The 17,201-nt window shown below is 38.7% G+C and overlaps 1 protein-coding gene across 1 annotated transcript in view; it reads left to right on the top strand.

Moving 5' to 3' along the window:
* The window catches only part of ankrd13c (ankyrin repeat domain 13C), a 48,992-nt gene extending 31,791 nt beyond the window's left edge, over positions 1-17,201 (top strand). Inside the window, exons 7-13 of the mRNA XM_039767832.1 lie at positions 1,129-1,273; positions 1,616-1,747; positions 4,593-4,754; positions 6,971-7,050; positions 7,447-7,545; positions 11,330-11,430; positions 15,555-17,201. Of these exons, the coding sequence (XP_039623766.1) occupies positions 1,129-1,273; positions 1,616-1,747; positions 4,593-4,754; positions 6,971-7,050; positions 7,447-7,545; positions 11,330-11,430; positions 15,555-15,685 (850 nt within the window). The 3' untranslated portion in view covers positions 15,686-17,201. The remainder of the gene's footprint in view (positions 1-1,128; positions 1,274-1,615; positions 1,748-4,592; positions 4,755-6,970; positions 7,051-7,446; positions 7,546-11,329; positions 11,431-15,554) is intronic.

Consider the following 17,201-nt stretch of genomic DNA (forward strand, 5'->3'; position numbering starts at 1 on the left):
AAATCAAGGTCCACTGTAAGCACATTCTGCAGTGGTTTTCCAATGGAGGAGTTATTGTAAGAAATCATAAGTTAACTTTAGAACAATTTTCCTGCTTCATGCTTCAAATTCCCAAAGAATATTTTATATTCCTTTTTATTTTTTGGAAGTACATTGGAATATTCATACGGGACTCTAATATGAGGGAGAATCAAAAAGTAAAAACAACTTACTATTTAATACTGGTAACTGTGAGTAGATGAACATAACAGTTATATCACATCTCCACAACGTCTTCCTGCAGGTCAGTTCTTGTATTGTTACACTAACTTCTTCGTTCTTTGAGAGAAGAAGCTCTTTAGCTGCTTCCAAATCCAGGTCTGCACCACTTCTTTAATCTCATTATCAGAGGCAAACCTGCAACCTCATAGAGCCTTTTCATTTGGACCAAAGATACGATAGTCACATGGTGTTAAATTAGTAATCTGTTTGAATGCCCATCTTGTGCAAACTTTATAATATCCCAAGTCATCATGCACTGTAGCATATGCATATCCACAGCTAATATCCAAATGTGCAGCAACAGCAGATAGCATAATCCGTCAGTCTTCTATAATGAAGGCATTTGCCATGCGGACTTGCGTGTGTGATGCTGATGGTCGACCCTATCGAGCTTTTTCAGTTACACTTGTTCTTCCTGCTTTAAACCCCTCTACACATTCATACACATTTAATTGAGTCAGGTTGTTTTCACTTCTGTACTGAGCCAACATCCTTTGGTGAATTTCAGCAAGTTTCACTTCCTCTGCCCAAAGAAATCTTACTACAGCTCGTTGTTCAATAGTGGTGCAATCCCGTAATGGAGTGTCTGTTTTTGTTTGACTTTGGCTTCAACTAGTCTAATGGCAGAGTGCCACTGTGACTACCCAAAAGTCAACACAAACATGTTGTATTGTGTCAGCTTCTATCCATCGTGGTTACCATATAGTTTTCAAATTGCCTTTATTTTCTGATTTACCCCATATTATAATGAGATTGGAATAATCATACTGGACTGTAATATTAGAATAAGATTGAAGGTATGCACAATTTTTATAAGGTTTTTATGTATTGTTTTTATCAATTAGTAAAAAATAATTTTTTTCATAGGCTTGACACAACTCTTATTGATTTTACGGACATGAAGTGCCAGCGGGGGGATCTGAGCTTCATTTTCAATGGTGATGCCTCTCCTTCCGAGTCATTTGTTGTGCTTGACAATGAGCAAAAGGTCTATCAACGAATCCATCATGAGGTAAGACTTTTTTTACTACATGGGACTGGTTTAACCTGGGGTCATTTTTTACAGACTTTTTTTAGAAGATGAAAGGCTCTGTAATGTTTTTACAGAGACATGAACATGCAGTCCATAAAATGTTACTGACATGAGAGATTCATAAAGGTTTAAAATTACAGATATCCTCTGGTAATAATTAACTTTACCCACCTTCTGGTGTAAAACTAATCCCATCCAAATCGGGCTTAAGATGCAAATGTCTTGACAACTGAGAAAATGTACCTTTAGTTATTGTCTAACATACTGGTGTTGCTATAGACAAACCCTAAATCATGTTAGCTTTTCTTTTTTGCGTTTTAGGAATCTGAGACGGAGACAGAAGAGGAGGTTGATATCTTAATGAGTAGTGACATTTATTCGGCCACTTTGTCCACAAAATCTATAACTTTTGCTCGAGCTCAGACTGGTTGGCTTTTTCGAGAAGACAAAACGGTGAGACTGTGATTTTAGTAAAGGGTTGTGTTTTTAAAGTACCCATATATTCTGATGCGGAAATGAGAAAGGCAATGTTTTCTAAATTAAGAAATCTAAAGTTTGTGTCCTTTCACAAAACATTGTTTTGTTTTAGATCCTATGAAAAAGCAAAACCGGTAAACAACACTTACCAAATCTGAATAACGCAGCCAAACCAAGCTTGTTAAAAATTAGAGCTGATTAGGTATGCAGTTACCTAAAAAGGGCAAGGTGGCAGAATGATTACAGCAATGACAAAAACAGAGCAGGGCTGTCACATTGTAGTGGATCATCGCAGTGGTATGATTTGTGTCAGTTTAAAAATGTATTTCTTTACAGACACATTTTTTCTCCCAGCTTTTAAAGATGGTTTTGGGGTTGCTGGATGAAGGAGATCATTCCTTTATTATTACCTCTTTTCTCGGATGTGCAGTCCTTTTATAATGTTTGTTATATTTTGATGTTTACCGCTGTGTCATTTTTTCCTTACTCAAGGGCACCACTATTTTCTGGTGCCATCATTGAGATACAAAAAAACGTTTTGCTAGAAGGCATGGCTTCAGAAGTAATGCAACATTACATCCCAAAAACAATAGTATCTTAGCCGTTTTCAGAGGCATAGTGATGTCCAAGATTGCGGATAACCTGACAAATGTGCATTCAAAGTCTTTCTGATCTTCTGTTTATTTAGTGGACTTTGAATTTAGCTTAGTGCTTTTTGTTTTGATGTTAGTGCATTTTGACCTCTCAGAACTGAGCCCTTGACCATGGTTATCTCCCAGTCTTTTCTAATTTTCAAGTACCCTTGTAGTCTGCTATCTTTTCCAACCATGGTAGAATATTGTGTGGCGGGCAGCTGGGTCCCATGCCCGGCCAGGATGTCCCTTCTACATATGTCCCGGGGGAGCAACCATGGGCATCTCAGTACCTCCCCCGGGACGCTTGGTGGCAACCTGCCTGGCTGACGATTGTGCCTCAGCTTCCCGCAGGGCTCCATGGGAGATGGAATTCTCCACAGCCCTATTGGGATCTGGGGTGGCCGTCAGGGGGTGTTGCATCGGTCCCTGAGCCGGCCTGGACAACTGTATAGCCACACCCAGAAGTGCAATCAGAAACAGGTGATCAAGCACCTGGAGCACTTCTGGGTGGGCTATTAAAAGGACCAGCAACCACCACTCAGGAGCCAGAATCAGGAGGAAGAGGATGAGGTCGTCAGAGAGGAGTGGTGGTGCCCAAACAGGAGTGTTGTGGTGATGTGTTTAAGTGCTTTTGGGACTGTGTTATGAATGTGAGGTTCACGGAGAAGAAGAGAAGAAAAATAAAAGTCTTTGTGATTTAACATGTGCCTCTGTCTGAGTCTGTGCCGTGTCAGGCATTATACAGCGTCCTAATTCACAACTGAAAGAGATCTGCCACCTGCTCTACTATGGAAACTGCCGGCAGACATAATGCTCACATCAGTGATGTGACAGTGTTGGGACAGGCTTCATGTTGCTGGTCTTAGAGCAAGGTGACCTATCAGATGCCCTCTATCTATACCTTCCTCACATCAGGAAAGTCTTAGACCACACACTGCATATGTGCTCACAGATGTCGTAAGGAATACATATATGCAGATGGTGCTTTAGTTAATGTTCTCTCTTGACCTTAACCTCATAGAAAATCTTTCGAAAGCCGTAGAGTTGCAACAACCAGAGATGTGGGCCTCTAACTGTGTTTGGCATGAATCGAGAATTCCCTTCAGCAGGCATGAGATAACCTCCCACAACTATATCCCATATTGCTTACTACACGTCAATATTGCTGGTACTTCTTTGTTTTGTCTTTGCACAATGTCCTGTCTTGTTTGTGTTTTAATTTTAATTTTAAATTTAAATTTTAATTCTATTTTTAATTTATTATTTGCATTTCATGTTGTTACACTGTGGACCCTGAGCTTCACAATTTCGTCTGTCTGTATACTTGTATATGGTTGAGATGACAATAAAGTTCACTTTGACTTTGACAACTGGATGCTCAGAGGTGCCAAGTAGTGGTGGCTACAAGCAGCAGTCACATGAGATATTGCAGCACTACAAGACAAATACAAATATTTCAAGTAGACCAAGGATTGCTCTGTAAGATCCCTTGATATGTTTTAGACTTTTGCGGCAGGTTTCTAATTTTCTGATATTCTTTCACAAATTGCTGTCAGTTGTTAGTGTTTCCTGTTACATTTTCCCGTTATTCTCATCTGTTTATTGCTATTTCAAGCATGAAGGCTGACATTGCCATCCAAAAGTTATTGCTGCTTTTCTTTTTCTTATCAGTGTATATTGTGGCATTTTTGGGCAATGTTAATTTTCTTTTACCCCCTTTTTGCAGCAGATATGGCTAAGACAGCTAGTCTAATTTGTCACCTTAAAATTTTATTTTATATTACTATTTAGCATAATGTTATATTAAAAAAAAGTTCCAACCTTTTTCTTAGCAATTGTATGTTATTCCCCAAATGCACTATACAAAAAGTTAGGGTCTCCAGGTAATAACCTGTTTTTTAATGTATTAATTTGTAACTTCAAGGTGCAGTATACAAGAAAGAATTGGGTAATGGGTAATCACTTCCACTACTGAGGAACCTAGTGTGTTCACTTCAAGGCAAGTCTGTGGAAATGTTTCAAGTAGACCAAAGATTGCTCTGTAAGATCCCTTGATGTGCTTTAGATTTTTACAGCAGGTTTCTCGTTTTCTGATATTCTTTCACAAATAATTTTTAATATTTTTTTTTTGTTTGTATTTTTGTAGGATACAGAGTTTTAATTGTTTCTTTTTTATTTGTGTGTAGGAAAGAGTTGGGAATTTTTTAGCAGATTTCTACTCTGTGAATGGATTGGTGCTGGAATCGAGGAAACGAAGGGAACATCTCAGTGAAGAAGATATCCTGAGAAATAAGGCCATCATGGAAAGCATAAGCAAAGGAGGCAATTTAATGGAACAGAATTTTGAGGTAGGATCATTAATCACATTGAGAGTCTTGCAGTGCTTGTGATGCCAACTGTATAGATCGTGCATGCTCTCTGTTGTGACGTGCCCTCTAGGAACTCTGGTTCTCTTCCCATATTCCAAAGTCTTTCTTTCAGGTAATTAACAAAACTAGAATGTGAGGAACAAAAAGGAACAAATATAGACCAAATAGCCTGCTTCAATAATGTGCTGTATTTAATGCCACTGCATACTTTAATATACTTTTTTCAAACTTATACTGACAAGAAAAATTATGGGAAACCTTTTGAAAATAACTTAATTTATGTATAGATTTTGGCTAAAATATGGTCTGGTCATGGTTGAAGTTACAATAATGAACAAGTACAATCTGTTTAAACTAACAATGTATAAATTACTGTATTGTTTATGATGGTCCAGGTTGGCAGTAGATGCCAAGTCCTTCTTGAATCCAGATTGTCGATAGTCACAAAACCAAGTTGAGGCAGTGCAGTGAGGACACTTACACAAGAGAGATGGTTCAAACTGGTGCAAAGTGTTTTTATTCCTTTAAATCACCCCAGTGTTTAAAACACCAGAGAGCAAACAGTACAAATCCACTAAATAAATAACTAATGATAAAGTCATATGCTCATTTGCAGTAAATAACCAATAAATAATTACAGCCCACTCGGAAAATCATGTCTTTGTCAGTCATTAATTCATTCATAGTGTTTCACTCCCTGTGACTCCCCAGCTCACCCCTGTGGGTCTTCCTACACTGGGGAAGACGACAATATGTGAGGTCGCTTTCTTCTGTCTCGTGTCCTGACTGCCTTTACAGGCCTCAGTCCAGATCCATGGAGCTGGACCTCCATTATGCCATCACGATCCCTCAACGCTTCTTGGATAGCTGAGAGGCCTCATTCCTGGTCCCTGCTCCAATCCATGACAGCATCATGACTTTGCTCCTGCACAGGATCCCAACCACACTGCCTCCTCACTTCTGCATTCGTTCACTTGCACCACCCACTCATCCTTGCCTCTGGTTTCATTCCAAAAGCCTTCTCTCTTTCTGCATGCTGCACAAACTCTTTTTAAGATACACTTGTGGGCGCAGGTGGCGTAATTGCAAACCCCAGGGCACTAATGATGCAATAGCTGCTCTGCACCTTATATAGTGCACCAAATACAGAAATTCGACCAAGTCTCAATATTCAACATGAACACAGTAATTGGGGGATGAGAATCTGCTCATTCTTGCATTCATTTGTCAAAAGCCCTGTCTTCAATTTAACAGCTCCAATTCCAAGTGAATTGCGTTTCCTGTTTATACGCTGCACCAATTTTCTTTCTTATTTATTTAACAATATTTTAGCAAAAAGCTTAAACTGTATGCTTTTTGCACATTGTAAGCATACAACTGGATGACGGACATATGGATTATTCAACATGAGTAATGTGATTCTCCCCCAAATGGAGTTTGTTTGGCTGTAGTCTGGCATTGGTCTCCATTGATTGTCATTTTATGAAAACATGATAGTTAAACTTTTTCTCAGTTATCACTATGAAACATGTGGGCTAACTAACATATAGAAACATACTGTATCATTTTTGGGTTGAGCATTATTATAATTACTTATTTTAGTCACATTTGCTGTTTTTAAGTGCTCCTTATTAGTAATAAGATGCATAAGAAAACAGAGCTAGTAGTTCTCCGTCTAACTTGTTTAGTTTTACACCTTTGTGTATTAATAATGAACTGATTTATTAAAATGTTTGGAAGGAAACTGAAGAGAAAAAGTGAAGGACTGAGAATTACTCATCTGTTTCTGGGTACAAATCATTTGGATAATATCTTAGGAAAGGAAGAAATCAACAATATGAGAATGACCTGACATAACAGAATGAAATAATGTAATAAAGCATAAAACTGCATAAGATCAGCTAATGGTAAGGATTGTTTTTAAATTAAGCAATCGGGTTGGGGTAAAAAAAACTACAGCTACTCTGTCACTCCAAGGCTGACTGTGCAGACACCTAGCCTAGTTTATAAACTCAAAATCAGTCTAGTGATGATTAGTAAATAAAAAATAGTATGAAATGCTCAGATGCCAATGTTGATGCAACCAGTGTTCCAGTGTGTAACGTATATAAGTGAATTCCCAGACTCAAAGTTGCTCTATGCTATGCTTTTTTTGTCTTCATACTTAACGTTTTACAATTGTTTGAACCTTGCAGCCTGCTCGACGACAGTCTCTTACCCCACCTTCTCCAAACACAATATCTTGGGAAGAATACATTTCGTCTGAAAATGGAAAGTATGTATTTTTAAAAACTGAACCTATATTAAATCACAATAGTGTTGTGGATGAAGGATGTATTGCCCATATTTTATCTGTGGCTTTTCTGCACAGTCATCTAAAGATGACTGTGACCTTTTCCCGAACAGCAAAATTATTTGTGTTATTGTAAACATTAGGCAATAATTTTTTTTGCAATATTCCTGAATAAAGCTAAATTGCTAATAGTGCCTTGTACTAGATTTTACATAGACATTTACATCAATCAAATTGTGCCTTAGGTCCTTGGTCCATTTAACACTAAAAACGTCTGGGTTCTAAATTCAGTTGTTCATTCTTGCTCATGCTGGTCCATAAATGCAAAAAAAAATTACAGTGTACTTGCATATTGATTGATTCTTTGTAATCTTTTAGAGCTCCTCATCTTGGAAGAGAACTAGTCTGTAAGGAGAGTAAAAAAGGGTTTAAAGCGACAATAGCTATGAGTCAAGAATTTCCTTTGGGGATTGAATCGTAAGTACTCTTTTTAGTATGATAACTAACAACATTCAAAGCATGTGGTATTATAAAAGGGAATAATAAAATTTAGATGTGTCATAGTGTTTGTATTCTCACTACAGCTTATCAGATATTTTAACACTAGAATTACCAAAGCCTATGAAAAAATCTGGCCCACCTTAAATCCCTTTGCACCTCTCTGTCAGCGTCTTTTGTCTTGTAAATGTGTCGATCAACACAAGCAGCAAGCAGTCTACTATTCCATCCCCTCACTGCCACAGAAAGGGCAAGAAGTTCTCCCAGCTCAAGCCTTCATTATATCTTGCAGTGCAGTGCTCGAGTTTTAGAGGGTAACAAACATATCATTATTTGGAACACATGCATTTCATGTGTGTTCCGTGTCTACAACAATCTATGTAAACACATTGTTAAAACAGAAACATTTTTCATGTTTTAATAATAAATAACAAAATGTAGACATAAACTGTATAATGTGTGAAGCCTAAGTCCAAATATCTAATAAACACTTTCACAAAAGGTGCAAGTACAATACTTCAGCTTCTGTGTTGCAGTGGTAAGAATTGCTGACTTGTAATCAAGAGGCTGGGGGATCGATCCTGGGTGCCACGCAAATTTACCGTTTTGAGTAGTGAGCTTCTCTTATTGTTAATATTATACAATTAAAACATGCATTTCATTTCTGTCTGTAACAGTCGGTGTAAATTTATAGTACTTGTAAAAGTTAGGATTTTTTTTTTATTTTTATTCTCTCAGTAATGATCGCGATATACTGTTAGTTTTTATTTGAAACTGGGAATAACTGTAGATGTGAGTGGTGTTTTGAGACAATGGAACTGGAAATTCTCTGTTCTAGAGGGATAAATGCTGACACACAAACGCTGGTGAATCATGCCTTCTTCGTATCTCATTGTCAGTTTAATTTTTTTTACTCAGTTTTATTGAGTGTTCCTGCTAATGCTGAATTAGTATGCACTTTATGGCCCATGATGTCAAAGCTGCACTAACAAAAAACAGAGACATAGGTATATATGATATTTGGAATAATTCATTTTATGACCTGTATAGTATATTTTGAAAAACATTGTTGCACTGATGCAACATTATTCATATTCATTCACATGCCTTCTTGCTGTTGTAATCAATGACCGCATTTTTTTTTCCCCCGATCTTGCCCAATCTCCACATATTGGTGCATGGCAAGATATGCAGAGGAAAGAATAGTACAGAGAGGTCAGTTCCACACAATATGCAATCATCAAATTCAAATGTTAACAGTTCCCACACACCCAAGGACTGTCCTTCCTACATTTCCAACATGTGTACCTGTTGCACACTTCTCTCCATGCTGTGGTTCCTATTACATTGAAAGGGCACCTGACACTCACTGAGTTTGCTTTCCTGGGGAAAGCGGCGGTCTTGGAACAGAAGCTTGTCAATGTTGCATCCTCTTTTTCTTTTTCCATCGCCTTTTCTTGTAAGAAGCAACGACGAAGTTCCTCTGCAAGGTGAGCAAAGAACACTCTTCTTTTTTCAGTGGACCCGTGCATGCCTTGCACAGTACATGTGCGTTTATCGACGCCAGGTGAAGCATGTTGTAGCACACAGCAACCAGCCACACACATGCTCCTGCTCACACTGTATAAGCTCACGTCTTCTGGTGTATGATGTCAATGCAGCATCAGGGAACAAAGAAAGAGACAAATGTATGCGACATTTTGAAGAAATCATTTTATGACCTGAATAGTACCAATTAGAAAACATCATTGCACTAATACAATTTTATTTGAAGACGAACCGCGTCAGATTGGGTGTAAATTTATGGTACTTGTAAAAGTTTACAGTCATGCCCAGCCCACCCATATGATATGATCCTAACTAACAGTGTCAGCATCTGGTACAAGGTAACTTTGGCATCCAAACCAGTTCTGCCAGGCACTACAACAGCTTCTACCCCTTGGCTGTCTGGACTCTGAACTCTGTGCTGCACCCCTATCCTAAGATCTGTACCTAGTAATGAATTTACATGCAGTACACTTGTTAAACTTGTCACTACTGTTGTTTTTTAGTATTAGTTTTGTTGCTATTGTTTATTACTACCTGTTTCAAATTATTTCTATTAATTTACATCTATATATATAATTCACTAAGGCAAGACCCCCATGGAAAAGCAAGACACCAATGGAAAGCACGCCGGAAGGGGTGTGGATTCACTAAGCCACCGACAATTAAGACGCCCATGGCGCACGCAGGAAGGAGCCACGCCCACCAACTCTAAGACCATTGGATACGATGACAACTTGCAGAACCACGCCCACCAACTCAGACGCGATGACACAGGAAAAACGGCGTCATTTATGTTCGTCTGTCGTAGAATCCACATGCACCTCTGAGCCACATTGACTGTAGAGGCATGTTTCTCGCAGAAGTGAATCGCTATATGCAGCGTGTAAAACAGTTTGCGAGGAGCATCCCATGGGATCCTTAAAACAATCCTTTAAAACTGAGGTTAGAACACAATGAAGGAAGCAGTCTTTAAAAACCAATAAACCCTGTGCCTCTGTTTCATTACCGTCTCGCCTGCTTCACCAATGCAGGCCCTGCAACAGTCGAGACGCTCTCTCAGCATCTGACCTTCTCTGTGCCTGACCGGTTCATACAGAGGCAGCATGAGAGAAAGCCGTGCACACACTCGGGCAGCGCCAGAGACAAACAGAGACACACACAGAGGCAGCTGGTGAGCAGGTCTCCGTGAGTTTCTCTTGCGAGCGGGCACATGACCAGGCGGTGTGTATGCTTCGAGAATGAGGGTGGACGTGGCAGGACTATCTAAGAAGAGGCATATTTGTCACGGATGTAAATCACTGTATGCAGCGTGTAAAGCAGTTTCCAAGGGGTTTCCCATGGTCTTACAGTTGGTGGGCGGGTCTCTGTCACTTGCTCTTGCGACCGGGCACATGACCAGGCAGTGTGTATGCTTCGAGTGCGAGGGTGGACGCGACAGGACCATCTAGGAAAAATCATGTCGCAGATGTGAATCGCTGTATGCAGCGTGTAGAACAGTTTGCGAGGGGTGTCCCATGGTCTTACAGTTGCTGGGCGGGTCTCTGTTGGTTGCTCATGCGAGTGGGCATATGACCAGGCAGTGTGTATGCTTCGAGAGCGTGGGTGGACGCGACAGCAGAATCTAAGAAGAATCATATTTGTCGCAAATGTGAATCGCTGTATGCAGCGTGTAAAACGCTGTACAGTATTGTATGTTGCCCTCTCCAGAGTTGCATCTTTTCATTCACCTACAGTTGTATCCTCAAAACCAACCCCATTTGGACAACTGTGTCTTTCAGGAAGTGTTCACCCATCAATACATAATTATGCGGCGTATGCTACGCCGCGGGTTGGCTAGTATTATTTTAATTGTTTATTTATCTATTATAATAAAGTAGTTATTTACCTGTCTAGCACTTGTCCTGTGTTTATATTTTGCACTGCAGTCCTGGGGAATATTATTTCTTGCTACTGCATTCTGTAGTACGGTGTATGGATGGTAAGACATTAAAGCCAGTTGACTTGACACTAACCTACACTGACCGAAGCCTCTGGGGAAAACCCATGGAAACACGGAGAACATCTAAAAGTTCTTTTGTAGACAAGAATCATTTAAAATATCATGACAGTGATAAGCCTTGTTGTGAACTGCATTATTAGCAGTAAGACAAAATCACAGACTTTTTTGTGCATTCTTTTGATTTACTTTCTTTTTTTACCTCATCATTTTTTGTAGGTTACTAAATGTTTTAGAAGTAATTGCACCCTTTAAGCACTTTAACAAACTCCGGGAATTTGTGCAGATGAAACTACCACCTGGATTTCCAGTCAAACTTGGTAAGCTCTTCTAATTTGATATATCTGTTTTGTCTCTCTGCCTGTATGTTCCCTATGCAACCCAACACCCTTTGACTGATCTGGACCAAACTTTGCATAGTTACTATCTAGAACCATACAGACAACTTAAGCTACTTTGGAACCCAAAATTTTGATCCTGAGGGTCTCAGCAGGTTTTTTTTTTCTTAACCAGTTTCCTACAGTTTGCACACTCTTGCCACCTGCTGGCTGTGAGGCAGTATTACAATTCTAGCTCTGACTGATATGGACGAAATTGTGCATAGTTGCTCTCTAGGACCATACAAACAAGATAGACTACATTGGAATATATAAACTTTTGCCCCTGGGGTCACAGATTAACATTACTTACCTGGAAAATGCCTCATACTGGTTCTGCCTACTATAATGCTTTTGCAGGGTGGTGTTGGGTAAGACTTGATTAAGAGTGGAAGTACAGCACAACACAAAGGAGAGTCAAAGGGTTGTTTCTTAACTCCAGCTTTGTTGGCTGTTATTCATAATTTAAGCACTGCAAACAGCCCACCTTGGACTAAGGGGATGAGTCAGACATGATAGCATTCATGGTTACAACTCAGAAAAATCAGTTCCTTCAATTCTGAAAACCAGTTGGACCCAAAAAGAACAAATTCTCACCTTATGAAAGTGGACACATTGGTAGAGAGACAGTATGGATGATAAATGGGACAGTTAGCAATAACATCAGGCTCATCACTTATAAGACACATAAACCTTTACTTTCTTTGCCCAACCCTCCTTGACCCTCTATAAATATACCCGGGTAATGTTGGGTAATACGGCTAGTAGTAAATATTTTTTTAGAAGTACATAACTGTTATCATATATGACATAAGACACTGACCATGACTTAGTGGGGAGTCAAACCTGCAATTACAAGTTACAGAAAGAAGATGTTTAGGAAAGCAGTCATATGTAAAAAGTGTAATTTACTTATTTTGTAAATGAAAATTTAGATGGTTAAAGAAATAATCCACCCAAAATTGGTGGTGTTGTTATGTTACTCCATGTAGCATGTAGTGAAGGCAGAAGAAAACTTTTAATCTCATGTTTTCTTGCAGAACGGAAATAAAAAAAGAACCCAATAGAGACCAATGTTAAATAATTGCAAATGATGTAAAAAATGTCCATGGAAAAAAGAAAAAAAAATGTTCACTACTCCTGTCACATAATCCACATGACAGTTACCCAGTTGTATGCTCAAAACATGCAAGACATATGTGTTTTTTTTCCCTGAAATATTCCTAAATAAATACTTCTGGAACAATCAGTACACATTATAAATAGGAAATGCATTGTTACCATAAAATTGCACACCTAAATTGACAACAGGACTCTTGACCAATTAATGAATGGGAAAGCTGGCGCTTAAGCATACAGTGCATCTGGAAAGTATTCACAGTGCATCACTTTTTCCACATTTTGTTATGTTACAGCCTTATTCCAGAATGGATTAAATTCACTTTTTCCCTCAGAATTCTACACACAACACCCCATAATGACAACGAGAAAAAAGTTTACTTGAGGTTTTTGCAAATTTATTAAAAGTAAAAAAACTGAGAAATCACATGTACATAAGTATTCACAGCCTTTGCTCAATACTTTGTCGATGCACCTTTGGCAGCAATTCCAGCCTCAAGTCTTTTTGAATATGATGCCACAAGCTTGGCACACCTATCCTTGGCCAGTTTCACCCATTTCTCTTTGCAGCACCTCTCAAGCTCCATCAGGTTGGATGGGAAGCGTCGGTGCACAGCCATTTTAAGATCTCTCCAGAGATGTTCAATCGGATTCAAGTCTGGGCTCTGGCTGGGCCACTCAAGACATTCACAGAGTTGTCGTGAAGCCACTCCTTTGATATCTTGGCTGTGTGCTTAGGGTCGTTGTCCTGTTGAAAGATGAACCGTCGCCCCAGTCTGAGGTCAAGAGCAATCTGGAGCAGGTTTTCATCCAGGATGTCTCTGTACATTGCTGCAGTCATCTTTCCCTTTATCCTGACTAGTCTCACAGTTCCTGCCACTGAAAACATCCCCACAGCATGATGCTGCCACCACCATGCTTCACTGTAGGGATGGTATTGACATGATGAGCGGTGCCTGGTTTCCTCCAAACATGACGCCTGGCATTCACACCAAAGAGTTCAATCTTTGTCTCATCAGACGAGAGAATTTTGTTTCTCATGGTCTGAGAGTCCTTCAGGTGCCATTTGGCAAACTGCAGGCTGTCTGCCATGTGCCTTTTACTAAGGAGTGGCTTCCGTCTGGCCACTCTACCATACAGGCCCGAATTATGGACGCTACAGAGATGGTTGTCCTTCTGGAAGGTTCTCGTCTCTCCACAGAGGACCTCTGGAGCTCTGACAGAGTGACCATTGGGTTCCACACTTCTCTTCAATTGTGATTGAACTGCTGATGGCAGTGGCAAAGAGAATTCTGAGGTGTGGAGAAACATCTGCTCAAGTTCTAGTCCATGCCTCCAAACTCTTTGGAGGGCGCTTCACCCTACCGTAACATAATGATCCAAGCACACTGCAATAACCTAAAGCATAAGACAACACCAGAGTTGTCCCAATCTAAAAAAAATGAATAATTCTGGAATGGCCAAGCCAGTCACCAGATCTACTGTACATCCAAATTGAGCAGGCCTTTCATATACCAAAGGGAAACCTTAAGTGGGGCCAAGCCCCCAAAACAAGCCGGAGCTGAAGATGGCTGCATTAGAGGCTTCACAGAGCATCACCAGAGAAGATCCTCAACACCTGCTGGTGTCTATGAATTGCAGACCTCAAGTAGTCATTGCATGTAAGGGACATGCGACAAAGTGCTAAATATGACCATGCATTTAATAGGCCTACCATCCTGTCTCTGTCTGTCTGTCTATCATATAGTGCCTTTCATATCTATCTATCTATCTATCTATCTATCTATCTATCTATCTATCTATCTATCTATCTATCTATCACAACATTTATTTATATAGCACATTTTCATACAAATAATGTAGCTCAAAGTGCTTTACATGATGAAGAAAAGAGAAAAAAAGACAAAGTAAGAATTAAAATAAGACAACACTAATTAACATAGAATAAGAGTAAGGTCCAATGGCCAGGGAGGACAGAAAAAAAACAAAAAACTCCAGACTGCTGGAGAGAAAAAATAAAATCTGCAGGGGTTCCAGACCATGAGACCACCCAGCTTCCTCTGGGCATTCTACCTAACATAAATGAAACAGTCCTCTTTGTATTTAGGATTCTCATGGAAGGACTTGACAATGATGGTAATGCAGACTTTTGGCTTTTAACCCGTCAATGTAGGAACATCGCGGTGCTTTGAATAGGTGGTGGTTGTGCAGGTCGCCACCACAGAAAACCGGGAAAAGAAACAGAAGAGAGAGTAGGGGTCAGTACGGATTTTAGAGTCACCATGAATAGTTATGATAATTAATTGAATATACAGAGCATCAGGATTAAACCAAAATGAAGTTATGAGAAAGCCATTCTAAAGTAATGTGTTTTCAGCAGTGTTTTAAAGTGCTTCACTGTATTAGCCTGGTGAATTCCTATTGGCAGGCTATTCCAGATTTTAGGTGCATAGCAGCAGAAGGCCGCCTCACCACTTCTTTTAAGTTTAGCTCTTGGAATTCTAAGCAGACATTCATTTGAGGATCTGAGGTTACGATTTGGAATATAACGTGTCAGACACTCCGATAGATAGATAGATAGATAGATAGAGCGAGATTATTTAAGGCTTTATAAACTCCTATCTATCTATCTATCTATCTATCTATCTATCTATCTATCTATCTATCTATCTATCTATCTATCTATCTATCTATCTATCTATCTATCTATCTATCTATCTATCTATCTATCTATCTATCTATCTATCTATCTATCTATCTATCTATCTATCTATCTATCTATCTATCATTTTCATGAGTGCAACCATGATATCTTATTTGTGCAGAGCACTTCATGTTGCAGCAGTTGCTGCAAAGGCAATTGTGTTTCCTTTGCTAAAATTCTATTTATTTATAAATGTATTTATTGCCAATAATATCACTAACTCGTAACTTTCTCTATTTTCCAGACATACCTGTTTTCCCGACCATAACAGCCACTGTGACATTTCAAGAGTTCCGGTACGATGAGTTTGAAAGCAGCATCTTTACAATTCCCAGTGACTATAAGGAGGACCCCAGTCGTTTTCCTGACCTTTAACTTCTCTGGCTTCTTATCGCTAAGAAACGGGCACACTAAAGCTTGAGACCGAACACGCTCATATCAAGTTAAGGACATTCAAGTCTTCAAAAGGAGCAAAACCCCTTGATATTCTTATATACAGTAAAAGGGATGGAATTTTATCAGACTTGTAATTATTACAATTAATACTTTGTGTAGTACCTTACATTGTAGCATTTTACATTTTTCTGCCAATTCTAGAGGCAACAAACATTATTGGGAGCTTCCAGATGCTTTAATGAATCTTTACTACATGGATGTAAAAACAGTACTTCTGTGCTGATTTTTTTTTTATCTTCCACCTTTGATAACACAATGAAATATGTTCACTTTGAAATTATATTTCAATCAAGGAATGTCTTAATATGACTGGTAAGGTATTCCAGACACCTCACTTGACAATGGAAGTAGCTTTTTAATTAATCATTTAAACTTTGTTTTCATTTGTATATAAATTATAACAAAATGTATAATTCAGTAAATTTTGGGCAATGTACTTTCTATACTAGAACAAATGCAATCAGTCATGAGAGGATTAAAACTCATTAGTCAATGTCAATGAATTTTCATAGGTTGCAAATATATTTGTTACCGCCTCTCGTCAAACTTGCAGTTTTTGCCTCCTCTTTTCTGACACTTCTTTGGTTTAATGGCACCATTACTGTTGCTCAAGTAGTCGGCTGTTTACTTGCTGTGAAATAAATGGAGTACAAAAGAGAGGTGCAGGGAGGAAAGGAGTACCGAAATAAAAGAGAAACAATATCCAAAGCCCTGCATGAGTCACTTGAAAAGCTAATTATTAAAAAAATAATAATAATACATAAATAAATAAATAAATAACTCCCCATTGAGATGTTCAAGAGAGCTGCGACCAAAATATGGGCACCTACTGTGTAACTGCTTCACATATAATGGATGTTTAAAATGACTTGAATGTTGCTGAGCCATTCACACATTTCATTTCTTAATATGCCCTCCCATGCTAGTGCGTTAGGAAGAAAGGGAAGAAGAAAAATGTGTTTATTGTAACAGGGAAATGTTCAGATGCATGTGCATTCCCAGACACTGGGTTGTCACTACAGATGTGTACAGTAATAAAGTTGCAGTATACCTCACAAAATTTCTATGTTTTGTAAATCTTTTTTTTTTTTTTTGTCTGTTCTAAAGTAAAACTGACCTGTTTGGTTGATACTGTCTAGAGAGTTATAATGTTTTTGCTTTTTTAAAAAGCAATACTGAAGATATTAATTTAAAAAGATTACTGAATAAATATCTAACATCTGTTGTGTAGAAACTTCCAGCTACTGTCAAGTGTCAGTTTCCATTTTCTTATTTTTGTATTTCAATTTTCATTTCTTTAAACGACTGACAGTGATCATGTTACAAAGTAAAATATATAGTTTGAAGATATTTGCATTGAAGCTTGTCATCTTCGCTTACAATTATTTGTTTATACTTAAACATATGTATATTAATAAATTCTTGCACACTGACA

This window comes from Polypterus senegalus, chromosome 10 (genome assembly GCF_016835505.1).
Source record: "Polypterus senegalus isolate Bchr_013 chromosome 10, ASM1683550v1, whole genome shotgun sequence".
Classification (NCBI taxonomy): Eukaryota; Metazoa; Chordata; class Cladistia; order Polypteriformes; family Polypteridae; genus Polypterus; species Polypterus senegalus.